Source organism: Boeremia exigua, assembly GCF_020726555.1.
Source record: "Boeremia exigua strain MPI-SDFR-AT-0100 chromosome Unknown C7974scaffold_2, whole genome shotgun sequence".
Taxonomy (NCBI): domain Eukaryota; kingdom Fungi; phylum Ascomycota; class Dothideomycetes; order Pleosporales; family Didymellaceae; genus Boeremia; species Boeremia exigua.
Window position 1 is genome coordinate 3,165,711 of NW_025763519.1, and position 12,632 is coordinate 3,178,342.

At 57.8% G+C, this 12,632-nt stretch overlaps 5 protein-coding genes across 5 annotated transcripts; 2 read left to right on the top strand and 3 right to left on the bottom strand.

Moving 5' to 3' along the window:
- Window positions 1-180: 180 nt before the first annotated feature.
- Window positions 181-2,058, top strand: C7974DRAFT_301478 (ankyrin repeat-containing domain protein; the record flags this gene model as incomplete). The annotated part of the gene is made up of 1 exon (XM_046137853.1): window positions 181-2,058. A coding segment is annotated over one exon (1,878 nt), but the record flags the coding sequence as incomplete, so codon positions are not given.
- Window positions 2,059-3,430: 1,372 nt separating this feature from the next.
- Window positions 3,431-4,995, bottom strand: C7974DRAFT_117967 (HPP family-domain-containing protein). The gene is made up of 3 exons (XM_046135103.1): window positions 4,797-4,995; window positions 4,346-4,688; window positions 3,431-4,296 (listed from the first exon to the last, which is right to left on the bottom strand). The coding sequence occupies exons 2-3, from the start codon at window positions 4,589-4,591 to the stop codon at window positions 3,796-3,798; spliced, it is 747 nt and encodes a 248-aa protein (XP_046002130.1). The 5' UTR covers window positions 4,592-4,688; window positions 4,797-4,995; the 3' UTR covers window positions 3,431-3,795.
- Window positions 4,996-6,119: 1,124 nt separating this feature from the next.
- Window positions 6,120-7,509, top strand: C7974DRAFT_303021 (uncharacterized protein; the record flags this gene model as incomplete). The annotated part of the gene is made up of 2 exons (XM_046137926.1): window positions 6,120-6,645; window positions 6,692-7,509. 2 exons carry the CDS (start codon window positions 6,120-6,122, stop codon window positions 7,507-7,509), a joined length of 1,344 nt encoding a protein of 447 aa, XP_046002131.1.
- Window positions 7,510-7,884: 375 nt separating this feature from the next.
- C7974DRAFT_386873 (uncharacterized protein) lies at window positions 7,885-8,819 on the bottom strand. Its single transcript, XM_046141108.1, has one exon. The coding sequence runs from the start codon at window positions 8,685-8,687 to the stop codon at window positions 8,286-8,288; it is 402 nt and encodes a 133-aa protein (XP_046002132.1). The 5' UTR covers window positions 8,688-8,819; the 3' UTR covers window positions 7,885-8,285.
- Window positions 8,820-9,048: 229 nt separating this feature from the next.
- Window positions 9,049-12,108, bottom strand: C7974DRAFT_118002 (uncharacterized protein). The gene is made up of 5 exons (XM_046135104.1): window positions 11,368-12,108; window positions 11,126-11,286; window positions 10,922-11,076; window positions 9,937-10,877; window positions 9,049-9,888 (listed from the first exon to the last, which is right to left on the bottom strand). Exons 1-5 carry the CDS (start codon window positions 11,794-11,796, stop codon window positions 9,520-9,522), a joined length of 2,055 nt encoding a protein of 684 aa, XP_046002133.1. The 5' UTR covers window positions 11,797-12,108; the 3' UTR covers window positions 9,049-9,519.
- Between the last annotated feature and the right edge of the window lie 524 nt (window positions 12,109-12,632).

The following is a 12,632-nucleotide window of genomic DNA, read 5'->3' on the forward strand; positions in this document are numbered from 1 at the left end:
ACCCCTTGACCCTTTTGGGCGATGGTAGGCCGTTTGTGTACCGTCCTGTCTAATCTCCCCATCTTTACACCGAAATCAAGTCTACATGACCTGCGACCTAAAGATCTTTCACATTTCCCCTCGCCTTACTTCACTCCAGTCGCTCGTTACGAATGCGTGTTTCGTTAACATCACACCATGATGTCCTGCACACGGAGCTTGCTGGACAGCCCAACCGAAGCCCCAAGACCATCTTTTCACGGCTGCGATGACCCAAGCATAGCCCGGCTTGCCTCCAGACGACTGGTGCGCAGGCCATCAAAACTTCAGACCACCATGGAGGTGACAAGGTGCAGATTTGGAAGTACAAGTCGGCAAGCTGCGCCAATTGGATGTGAGGAATTCGTCCCTCAGAAGGACTGGACGCCGATATCACACGCCGTATACCACGATCGCGAAGCTGCTCTCCAACACTACTTACAGACTGGCGTGTCGCCGGATGCTGTGGAAGGCCCGGGTGTCCCGCTTTTGTGCATCGCTGTAGCATGCGGGCACTTCGAGATTGTGGAAATACTTCTTAAGGCGGGTGCCAATGTCAATTCAGCATCTAGAGACAAAGGAGAGACTGCTTTACATATCGCCGTCAGAATGAGTCGTCACGACGTCATCGAATTGCTGCTTGTACATCGAGCTGACCTGGAATTAAAAACCTCTGATACTGGCCAAACTCCTCTCCACTACGCTGCAGCGGCGCCCAACTCAATCGCACTGGTCACGAAGCTACTCAAGCTTGGAGCAAAATACGACGTGAATGACCTCCAAGGTCATACGGCAGCGGTGATTGCACTGCAAGCTCACAATGTCCATGCTGCGGTAGCGATCATAAACATGGCACGAGGGAAGCCCAAGCAGCTGGCGAAAGAGAAGGACATGCTGATGCAGCATATCGAAATAGCACATGATCGAACATCAGCGACCAACGACTTGATTGCTGATGTGTTCGCGGCCACCTGCGACCCAGACTCGACCGTGTTGATTGAAGCGATCAAGAGGAATGACCCCAGACTAGTTGAGATGTTCTTGGAAAGAGAAGCAGACCCTCGCCGGGCGACCACGAAAGGACTGATGCCAATATTTGTGGCTGTTAAGTTTGCCAACTTGCGTATTATTAAGCTACTGGTCCAACATGGCGCAGAAGTCACGACCAAAGGTCCAGGCCAGCTTAGTGTGTTGCAGGTCCTTTTCACGACCCTCGGTAGCCGCGACGAGGATTCCATTGTTCATGTTGTTGGATACTTGTTTGCCAAAGGTGCGGATGCTACCACGCTGTATCCCGATGGCAAAACACTCCTCCATCGAGCAGTGAGTGCGGGGATTGATCATGCCAAAGTAGCAAAGCTACTGATCAAGAACGGCATCGACGTCGATGCGCAAGATGCCGATGGGAACACCGCGTTGCACCTGGCAGCGTCCAATGGTCTTGTAAATACAACACAATGTTTGCTAGACTCACGCGCGAACGCCACAGTCGTTGATTCGAAAAAGCGCACAGCGCTACTCCGAGCCATACAAAACCATCAGTGGATTGTTGTTCCACTATTGGCGGTTCCTCCCGCGGTCACTTCGTGGGACGCGGAAGCATCGACGGCGTTGCACCACATTTCTCGAAGCACTCCTCAAGACCACGATTCCTGGAGTGACATTGCAGCTGCTACGATACCGTTTTGCGAGCGTGGTATTTGCAGGAGCATGCGAGATCGATCCGGCGCAACGCCTCTCATACAAGCAATCAGACTACTACCCGAGGATGGCCTGCCTGTAGTTGAAAGTCTGCTCACCAAAGGTGATGGGAAGTGGAACTGTGTTGGACATGAGGACCACAAGAGGCATGATGCGCTATATTACGCTGCGACTCTTGGCAAAACCATCTTTGTGAAGGCGCTGCTTGAGAATGGTGCTCCTTTTGTACTCGAAGATTGGAGCAGTGCTCGAGGACAGCTCAGGCTACCCGCAGCTTCGAACGATGAGATTCTGGAACTGATTGTCGAAAGTGACCGTTCAAGAAAAGCGCAGGCAATTGCGAATCAACATGATACAATTCCAGAGACACGCATCGAGATCGTCAGAAGCGAATTGAGGACAAACTCGGCACTATCTGGATACCACGCGGACTGCGAGATGGAGCGTAAAGCAAAAGCCAATCGCAGGACTTTCAAAAAGTTACCACCAATGCAACACCTCCAATTCGAGGTTCAGCAACGAAAACCCGCAGCTCGTTCGAACGAGTATCCAGTTCGCACTACCAGCATACAACAGCGGGCAAGAGAACCCATCATTCACTATCGCAAACCCGTACATCAGACTTACACTACGATATCCTCAGCATTCTCACCGAGCCAGAATGTGCCCGCGAAGACAAGAACAGTTCACTTCGTACAACATGGTGACCAACAAGTTACTTGTCGAACGTCTTTAGGAAACATACCTCACGAGAGTACTGCAGCTTTTCCACCTCGTAGCTCAAGCAGGCATCAGATGACAACGCGGCCAAAAGTAGGCACAACGAGGTCTCACGCTGCAGTGGGTACGGACGAAACAACGATCGTGGACAAACAGCCACACAAAGTTGTGGCATCGCCGAACGAGAATCCTAGAGCTATCCAAAACCAAGATGCACCTGTCAAGGAAACGCTATCTCCACCAATATCGTCTGAAAAATCCGCAGAGACAGCACCGAAGCCCGCGCCAGTGTCTGCAACCGATCTCCCCAAGCCCACTACTCCTCAGCAGATCGCCGCTCCACTACCAGAAAAGCCCACAGCACCTACGACCACATCACCTAAACCCGTTCCTTCCACCTCCCCACCTTCAACCGCAACGGCCCCTCCGGTGCCTCCCAAACCAACCCAGCCAGCCCGGATAGACAGCGGCGTGAGCCTGGTGCGAGAATCCAGCCCAGTTGATGCCGTACCCGTACTAGACCGGACACAGCGCACCCTCGACAGCGCGGCACCCTCGACGAAGAGACAGAGCGCAGACGAACTCGCTAGCTGGCTCGCGATCAGCAAGATGATGGACAGGCTGTAGGCGGTGTCGTCTGGCCTCGGACCCCGTATATAGAATCCCGGTCATGTATACGTGCCGGCGCTGTGTTTGGTATGTAATACAGATACCCTGTTTTGTTGTTTCTTGAGCCAGTGGGGCGTTGAAATACATGGGTCTGCTAAAGCAATCTACACCTTGTCTTTGTAGACATGGTTTGCGTGTCACTCGTATGTATTATGTATGTGCGGTATGCTCCTGTTTTGGAATGACCGGTGTTTATTATTCAACTGATCGATGTGGATGGAGGACTACTTCAACGCGCCTGTCTTTTTCGAAGATACATATGTGACCTTTCCAATAGTCTACAGATCTGCGGTGTTGCACCGCGCCCCTTCAGTATACTGAGAAAATGGATGCTCGCTTTCTGACACATGGAAAATTGAGAGCAACCATGAGCATACTCGTCGCCTGACTTAAAGTGTCTCGGTAGTTCGGGTGATGTTCATCTCTGTTGACATATCTTGGGACATATACCGACATTCCAGGCTACTTAAACAATAGACAGAAGAAACATTGGCTCCGAATGCGTACACGGCTGTAAAGAAGACGGGCATCATTGACCGCATTGAGGAATTATTTACATGGGGTATCGTTGCTTTCGTGACGAAAAGACGCGCAAAAACTCATTTATCGCCTTGTTAAGAACTGCCATCCTCCGTTCACTCCAGAGGTACAATGCAGAACGCTCACTTGAAAAGACTAACAGTGGCACTACGAAGATCCGCGTTCCAGATCGCCCAGAGTGTCACCATCGCTAGATCTCTCGGTTGCCTTGTCTTCTACCGCAGGCTTCGGTGCAGGCGCAGGCGCAGGCGGAGGTGGGATCTGCGCGACCCAGAATTTAGGATACTGTCGTTGGAGGTTGTTGACCAGACAGGCGCTCACTAGCACAATCATGGAAGAAAGTAGGAGGACCGGCAGGTAGTACCATCGCAAGGCCCAGATGTGAGGGTCAACACATGGGATCAACGCTGTTGCGCCGGCTGGAGGGTGAGTCGTCTTGGTGAGATGCATGACCACGAGAGCGAAAGCGGTAGCTAGGCTTGCCGCAAGCCATTGCAGCCGTGGGTAAGGGTCTTCCTGCAAGTTGAACTGGAAGATGGTTGCCATGATGACGCCGACAAGTCCGCTAAAGAAGTGGCCAAAGATCAGAGAGCGTGGTTGCGCAAGGGGAACATCGATGGCGCCGTAACATAGGATTGCAGAGGCTCCCTATTCTAATATCAGCGGTGTGTTGCCCATGCTTCGAATTTGCACTTACAAACGAGGCAACAATCGGGGGGACCAGATGTATGTTGTGGAAGTACTGAAGGTGGCCAAACACAGCGAGGATCGAAGCGACGCCTCCCCATGCACCGATAAAACCCCAGAGGCAGATAACCCAGTTTCGAGACGGAGGAACGGGTGATCCTCTGTAGCCAAGCCAATGGCTAATCCATGTGGGCAGGTGGGCAAGTCCTCTCTGAATGACGCGCTCAGCAGGGACGAAAGGATCCCACAGTGGCATCGTGGAGACTCGCGATGGAGAGTTCGAGGCGAGTAGTCAACACAAGTGCAAATCAGGTTGAAGAGGAGACAAGAAGTCCAAAGAAGACTTTGTGAAGCTTAAATTGAAGATTAACACGGACACTAGGAAGGGAAGGCACGATGGCCGCACGTCACCAGCGCAGATCGAGACCAAGCACCATGCACCCCGGATTAAAGGCGCTTACATGATGACAATTAGGGGCTTGTCGGATCACGGCGGTGAGACATGAGTTGGCTGTCTGAGCAGTGCATCTTCAACTCTGAACAGCGTGAGCAGCGTGAACAGAGTATAACCCGTCCTGACAACCTCTTGAAGCCGCGAAATGCCCTGGAGACACAGGTGAGCTTTGAACGAACACAGCCGCTTACCAGCTTCCGCGATGGTAATGGAAGTAATTTCGAAAGAATGCGGAGGTATGACGCTATTAGGTAAGAGCGAAGTTTTAGACCCGAAATTCGCACGAGCGACCGAAGCCAGCGAGCCATGTCCGAACAACGACAAGCTTACGTCCGTTGCATCAGGGCCTCCAAGTCACACATAAATCATCAGAGATGTGTTGTTTTCGCACTTTCTTTGCCAGATCAGCTAGACAGGAACAGCAGGTATGCCTACAGGTGTCATATCTTGCCACGTGACCCGTGCTGGACGCCTCCACCTTATCGACCACCTCCACCTTGGTCCCCCCAAATCCAGCCGACAACCGTGAAAGCTGCTTTCTTGCGGCAGTCAGCACAAACAGAACAATCACAACATTGCAACGAGCCGATGCGCCATCGTGGCTTTGCTAACACGTAGTCCGGAAAGAGATTATCCTCAAGCAGCACGAAATCGCAACATGAACCAAACTATGCTTCCTTTCTCAATTCCAGGGGTATTCTAGCCCGGATATTTCTATTGTTACTTCAGCCTATGGCTGAGTAAATGTCCATCCTTTGTTTGCGGGCAACCGCCCTGGGCCGCGATTGTCATGATGCGGCTTGCTAGGACAAAGGTAACGTCTCCAGTGCCCAGGTATGGCGGACAAAGCGAGCCTTCTCATATCATGCCGACGTTGCCTCTTCAATAATCTACTTCTCTTCACTCTCATTTGTCTCAAAATTCTAAAGCTTACCCGACTGCAATTTCACCCACAACAATGGATTACATCAGCAACAGCGTCCGCAAAATCAGCACCCTTCTCTCTTCTCCCGAGCCCAGTTCTCGAGGTAAGCGCAGGCCCAGTCGCACAGAAGCTGTCGAACAAGCTGAGGCGCTGGATCTTGCCCAGGAAGTCGACAGCGAACATTCATCCAGCGACGAACGCTACAATTTCGTCTTGCCGCAGCAACTACCACAGAAGCGTATGCGCAAGTATACAGTAACTGATCGTGCGGGTTCTACTATGCAGGACGCTCACGAGGCCGTACGAAGGGCTCAGGTAGCGATGGGCAAAGGTGTGTCAGACACGCACAATGTCCAGGAAGAGCTTGAGCGAGAGACGCGCCTGGAGCAGGAGAAGAAAAGAGCGATGCTCACGCTCAAGACGAAGCTCTCCGTATCCAAGACAACACACACCGCGCCCCGAGACATCCTCGCATCTGAGCCAAATCGGGCCACTCAACCCAATCGCCACGCAAGAGATGTGCTGTCGCGCAACGAGGACAGCGCCAAAGTCCTGCTCGAAGTCCTCAAAGAGCCGGCCCACGCCTGCCGCGACATTGAGATCCGTGACGAAATGAGACAGCTGCAGACCGATCTTGCAGCCTTCGCCCAGAAGTACTTCTTCGGCACCGACAACAGTGCCGCGCGGTACGCTCTCAAGAGCCTGGAGAAAGAGACAGTCTTGATTGTCGGCTGCGTTGCGTCGGGCGGACCCAGCGGTGCTAAAGGGTGGAAGGAGTTGTTTTATGTACCCGAAAAGCGGCAGGCGATCGTGTGTGCTATCGTCGGCAACGTGCTCGTCGAGCAGGTCCTTCAGCACCTGTTTTTTGGCAGCAGCGCGGAGCAGAACCAGGAGATATCAGCGCTACAATTCGAGCACCGACACGAAGACGGTATGTATACACACCCTGGGTGATCCGTGTGCTAACAGGCAGTAAGGATTCGACCGCACTGCGCTCTACGCCGTGAAGATCCGCGACTTCCTGACCCCCCCGACGCCCCCCCGGGGGTCCAAAACTCCCGTGCGTCGCCACAGCACCATCACCCTTCCTCCGAAATTCAACACCCATGTCGCCCATGTCGTCGCCGCGCTCTACACCCACCTCCTGCCCATCCGCCAGATCTCACTCTGGGACCACCCCGACAGCGAACTCCCACTCACCGACTACCTGGCCGATCTGCACGCGCTCGTCGTGCGCGCGGGCATGCTGAGCCTGCACATGCGGATGGACACGCAGACAGCATACCACTTCGACCCCGTATTCAAGGAAACGCCCTTCAAGCCAACCGAGATGACGAGTTTCCTCCCCGCGGCGACGAAGCGCGCACAGACGCAGACACACACGACCCGCCCGCGCGACAGACCACTCGTCCAGATCGCCATCCTGCCCTCGCTCACCGCGTTCCGCCGCGGCGGCTGGTCGTACGCGCCTCCCACCCTGCCCGCGAAACACACCCTCCCAGACCCCGAGGGCGTCCGTGCCCGCCTCCTCACGCCCGCGTGGGTGCTCACGCGCCACGGCGTGCCGCGGGCCTGGGACAACGGGAAGCCCGCTGACGTGCCCGCGGCGCACGGCGACGCGTGGCGCGGCGGGTTCGTCGAGTTTTATCCGGGCGTGCGGGGGGTGCGGGATCCAAGGGGGGATGGGCGGGTGAAGGAGAGTAGCGGTGCGCATGACGATGTGGTTGAGTCTTCCAGCGAGTACGACTCTGAGGCGGAGATGGAGGTTGTCAGGAAGGGGATGGTGCGAGAATGATAGGTCTAGTTGTTTAGCAGGGTGGTGTGAATCGCGGCGCATGTCGAACAGAATCGAGAGCTGTGAGAGATGGTGGTGTCGGTCAGTTAGCTAGTGTCCGTTCAATCTAGTCATTTTGTCAGTGCAGTGTAGTCCCGTCCTCGGTCTTGTCTGCTGCTCTTACTCAATCTATCTTTACTTCCGCACAGTCTAAGCTACACGCTAAACACCTCTGAAGCTTTAGCCAACACACGGAGAGCATGCGTAGAGGTAGCAGTGTAGAACCCAAGCCCAACTATAGCGAGCAGGTTCGAAGTGGTCTCGCTGTTGTTGAAGAAGAAGAGGAGGAAGACGACTCAGATCCTAACAACGAAACAAACCCCCCCCCCCCCCCCCTTTCCCCCAACCATCTCCAAACATCACTTCCACAGTGCCACTTCCACAGTGCCACTAGTGGTATCAAGAGACCAGACCGCGGCGAGATGTACATTGGGCCCGGATACCTGTATCGTGTTGTAGCCAGCTGCTGTGCGCTGCTGGGTAGCCGTGGCGCGAAGAAGACGCAGAGAGGGGTGTCGAGAAGGCGTCTAACGTGCCGGAGCCGAGACGGGCTAAGAACGCATCAACACGGGGTTGGAGACAGAGCGGCAGGCGGAGGACAGGACGAAGAGGGGGGGATGGGTGGTGAGGTGTGGAGAGTAGATGGGAGGGGCATGGGTTGGTGGACTGCGTGGGCTGGATGGGCTGCACGGAGGTTGATCCTGCACAAGGGTTCATAAACGACTCGGAGGTTCACCTTAAAGGTTCATGCACTGCGGAGGTTCACCAGAGATTCGTGAACCACACAGCGCTACCAGTCCATGAACCTCCATCCCAGACAGGAAGTGCACGTCACCGCACAGCCCAGCCCAGACAGCAAGTGCACGCGCACACAGTCCATGGCGAAGAACCACAGATCCACCAAGAAGCGCAGAAAGAAGCGCAGGGATATGCATAGACATGGACATAGATAGGCATAGATGCAGGCATACATGTAGACGTAGATGTAGGCAAAGCTGTAAGCATGCATCTAGACATAAGGGTAGACACAGACATAGATAGGCGTAGATATACGCATAGACATGGACATAAATAGGCATAGCCACAGACATAGATGTACGCATAGACGTAGGCATGGACATAGACACAGACATAAACATATGGTATAAGCAAGCCCCCCCATCTCGCGCCACACTCCCGCACTCCCGCACTGCACTGTACTGCACTGTACTGCACTGTACTGTACTGTACTCCAACACTGCACTGTACTCCAGCACTGCTCCAGGACCGCTGTACTGTGCAGCATAGCACCGCACTGTGCGCAACGTACAGCAGTGTACTAGACGTACTGCACAGCACAGCACCGCGCCGCACGCCATCGCCCCGCAAAACCTAGCGAGAGTAGATACGATACGAAAGAGAGAAAGATTCGGGCGATGAGTACAAGGCCTGTGGCGCCGACGCAGTGCGACGTAGTGGAGTGCATCCAACAGCCAACAACCAACAGTCATGGCCAACAGCTCGAACACCGTCCGACAGCCAATAACCAAACCAATAAGTAGCATCCAACAATAGCATCCAACAACAACAACATCCAACAACGAAAGCAACAACAACCCTCCAATCCAAGGCCGAGAAAACGCCAGCCCCGCGACGCCGCGCGAGGCCTACAAACAAGCAAAGCAAACTACAGACAAGCAAGCGGTCAAGCACGACAGAAAGCACGGACAGCGCAGTATGATGCGGTGCGGTGCAGTGCGGTGCGAGGAGAGCGGGCGGGCAGCGGAGCGGAGAGGCCGTGAGATGCGGGACAGCGACAGCGCCCGGGGGCCGGGAAAGAGAGATGGGTATGGGTATATAGAAGATTTTGTTTGGGGCGGGACAAGTCCTCCGACTCGCGGACCAGACGGGCTCGATGCGGCGCGACGCAGGCTCAACACCAGCAACGCCAGCAACGCCAGCAACGCCTACGACGCAACGACGCTACGACGGCTATATGCCGTCACCCGCCTCAACGCCATTCGTAAAGTCGTCAAAGCCGACAAGACTGCCAAACCCGCTCGAGTCCTCGCCCGTGTGCAGAAACGAGTCAAAGTCAAAGTTCTCGAGGGCCGTGTCGCCGTCGCCAAAGTTGAGCCCAATGTCGAAGCTGTTCTCGGTGAGGTCGCCAAAGGGCGCGTCGTTGGCCATGGGCGCGGCGGGCGGCGGCTGCGGCGGCTGCGGCTGGGGCTGGCCGTTGGGGTTGAACGACTTGGCGTGCATGGGCGTGATCGGGGTGTTGGGGGTCGGGGTCGGGGCCTCTTCGCCGGCCGAGGCGGCGGGCGTGGTTCCTGCGTTTGGGCCCTTTTTGGGGGCGGGCTTCTGAATCAATATCAATGCTGGCCGGGGCGAGGGAGCGCTCAACGTTACCTTGTTGTCCTTGGCGCCCTTCTTCTTGGGGGCGGCCTTGTTGCCCTGGTTGGGGGTGGGCGGGGCCTGGTTGGACATGGCGGGCGAGGCCTCGGGGCGCTGCTCGTTGGCGGGGGCGGGCGGCGGCGGCATCTGGCCGCGCTGCTGCGGCCCGCCCTGCATGGGCCCGCCCATCATCTGCGGCTGCTGGGGCATGCCGGGCCCGGGCTGGCCGCGCCACTGGCCGTTCATCTGGCCGTTCATCTGGCCGGCGCGCATGGCCTCCATCTGCTGGGGCGTCATCTGCTGGCCGTTGAAGTTGGCGGCCGGGTGCGAGCTCGGCGGGCGCATCATGGGGTTGTTGGGCATCTGCGGGTAGAACTGCGGCGGCATGCCCGGCGGGGCCAGGTTGGGGTCCGGGAAGTTCATGTTGGGGGCGGGCGAGGCGCGCTGCTGCATGGCGCCCTCGGGCATGGGCGAGCCGGGCAGCCCCTGCTGGCCCAGCTTGGGGGTGCGGCCCTTCATGTCGGCGGGGTTCGGCGACGGGCCCTGGCGCGAGCCCGACGGCGACATGACGGGCGGGAAGCCGCCGGGCTGGGGGTGGGGCTGGGAGATGTTGTCCTGCTCCTGGCGGGCCATCAGCAGGCGCTTCTTGTTCTGCTGCTCGAGCAGCATCAGCTGCATCTGGTAGTCCTGCAGGGCGTGGCTGCCCTGCTGCGGCTGGCCGGGCTGCTGCGGCGGCATGCCGGGGCGCGGCTGGTTGGCAAACATCATGTCGGCGCCGTCCATGCCCTGGTTCATGGGCGAGCCCTGGGTCATAGCCTGGGGGGAGGCAGTGTTATTCAGTGCTACTCTGTGTACTTGGGCCAGGCCTTGGGAGTATACCTCCATGTTCTTCTGCTGCGCGTTGTTGGCGGGCTGGCCAAAGTCGTTGAAGGGCGCGCCGGGCATGTTGAGGCCGCCTGGGGGGTCAGCATAGATCACGACACATATAACTCAGACGTACCGTCGACGCGCGGGCGCTTGTTGGGCGACGGGGCGCTGTCGTTGGCGGGCGACGGGGCGCGCTGGCCGTTCATGTCCATCTGCGAGCCGTCGCGCTGCATCTGGGCGGCCATCTGGGGCTTGCCCATCTGGCCCATGGCCATGGGGTTGCCGTTGCTGCAGGGTGTCAGGGCGCGTCACGTGTCAGGTCAGCACAGGCACGTACGGGCGGTTGTTCTGCAGGGCGGCGCGCTTGAGGTCGTTGGGGGCGACGCCGTTGGGCATGTTGGCGCGCATCATGGAGCCGACGGCCTGGTACTGGGCGTTCATGGGGTTGCTCATCATCATGCGCTGGTTGCGCTGCTCGTTCTGCATCTGGGTGATGTGCTGGGGGCATTAGCAGGGAGGCGTGGGGGGAGTGTGGGTGAAGTAGGTAGCAGGGAGGGTGAGGGTGCAAGCAGGACATACTCTGGTGTGCTGGATGTACTGGGCGCCCTTGGTCGGCTGCCCCGAGCGGATCTTGCTCGCCTGGAAAATGTCCCAGAACTGCACCCACCAGTCCAGCAGGAACGAGTTGTCGGCCATCTGGTTCTTGGGCAGCAGCGGGTTGGGCAGGCCGTGGGTGTCGTCGTCCGGGTCGAGCCCGTTGGGCTTGCTGCCCGGGCTGGTCTTCTGGGCGGGGGTGGTGCTCATCTTCATGTCGCACTCGACCATGGCGCGGGCCAGGCGGTTGTGGTTGTTGCGCAGGAAGTAGTCGTAGATGTACGTGTTGAGCTGCTCGCGCGGGTCCATGGCCTGGTGCTGCGGCGGGCCCGGCATGCTCAGGTGCGCCATGACGGGCGTGCCGTTGACGGGGCCGCCGTTGTTCATGGCCATCTGCATCTGCTGGTTCTGCATCGCGGCGGTCAGCGGTCAGCGCCGGCTGCGCGCGGCGGCCGGGGCGGGGGGCGCGTCCGTGGGGGCGGTCGCGGGTCGTGTCGCGGTGGTGCAGCGGTGCTGCGAGCGCATGGGCGGCGCGGGCGCCTGCAAGTGGTCGACCGTGGACGGGCGGCGCGGGCGATAACGGACGGGCGCGGCGACGGGGGCGACGGGGCCGGCGGGTGGGCGACGGGGACGGGGGCGATGCGCGGCGATGGGCGCGGCGGGCGATGCGTGGAGTTGGGGCTGGCAGGCTTCTAGCGCAGAGGAGGCGCGGTGGAGGCGGAGACAAGGCGAGCGGGAGGCCGGCAGGCAGGCCAGGTCACGACCACGGGGCAGGGCGGCGGGCGCGGGTGAGGGCGGCGCAACACGGTCTGCGTCTGCGTCTGCGTCTACGTCTGTGTCTGCGGCGGCGGATGCAGTCGAGGGCTGCGTCTGCGAATTGCCCTCGTCGCGAAAGGAGACTTCGGCGGACGTCACGTGACCCAATCATTGGCTGGTCCTATTTTTACCAGCCCCTCGCACCCCCCGAGCTGCAGCATCGAGCTATCATCGCCAGTGCTGAGCAGGACCATCGCCAGCGGCGACAGCCAGTCACGTCAGAACAGCACGCACCAGACATCACTGCAATTCACGTGAGTGGTTCGCTTGCATCGCAGCCGGTGATTTCTTTTGCTACGGTTCTGCGATCGATGCCGAACGCCAATGGTTCGCACGCATTGCTTCTGCCACACACACTCCGCCTAGCGGACGCCTGCTGCCTCTGCCCGCTGCCCCTGCCGCGTCCATTGGCTGTGTGGGGCGGCGGCTGTCTA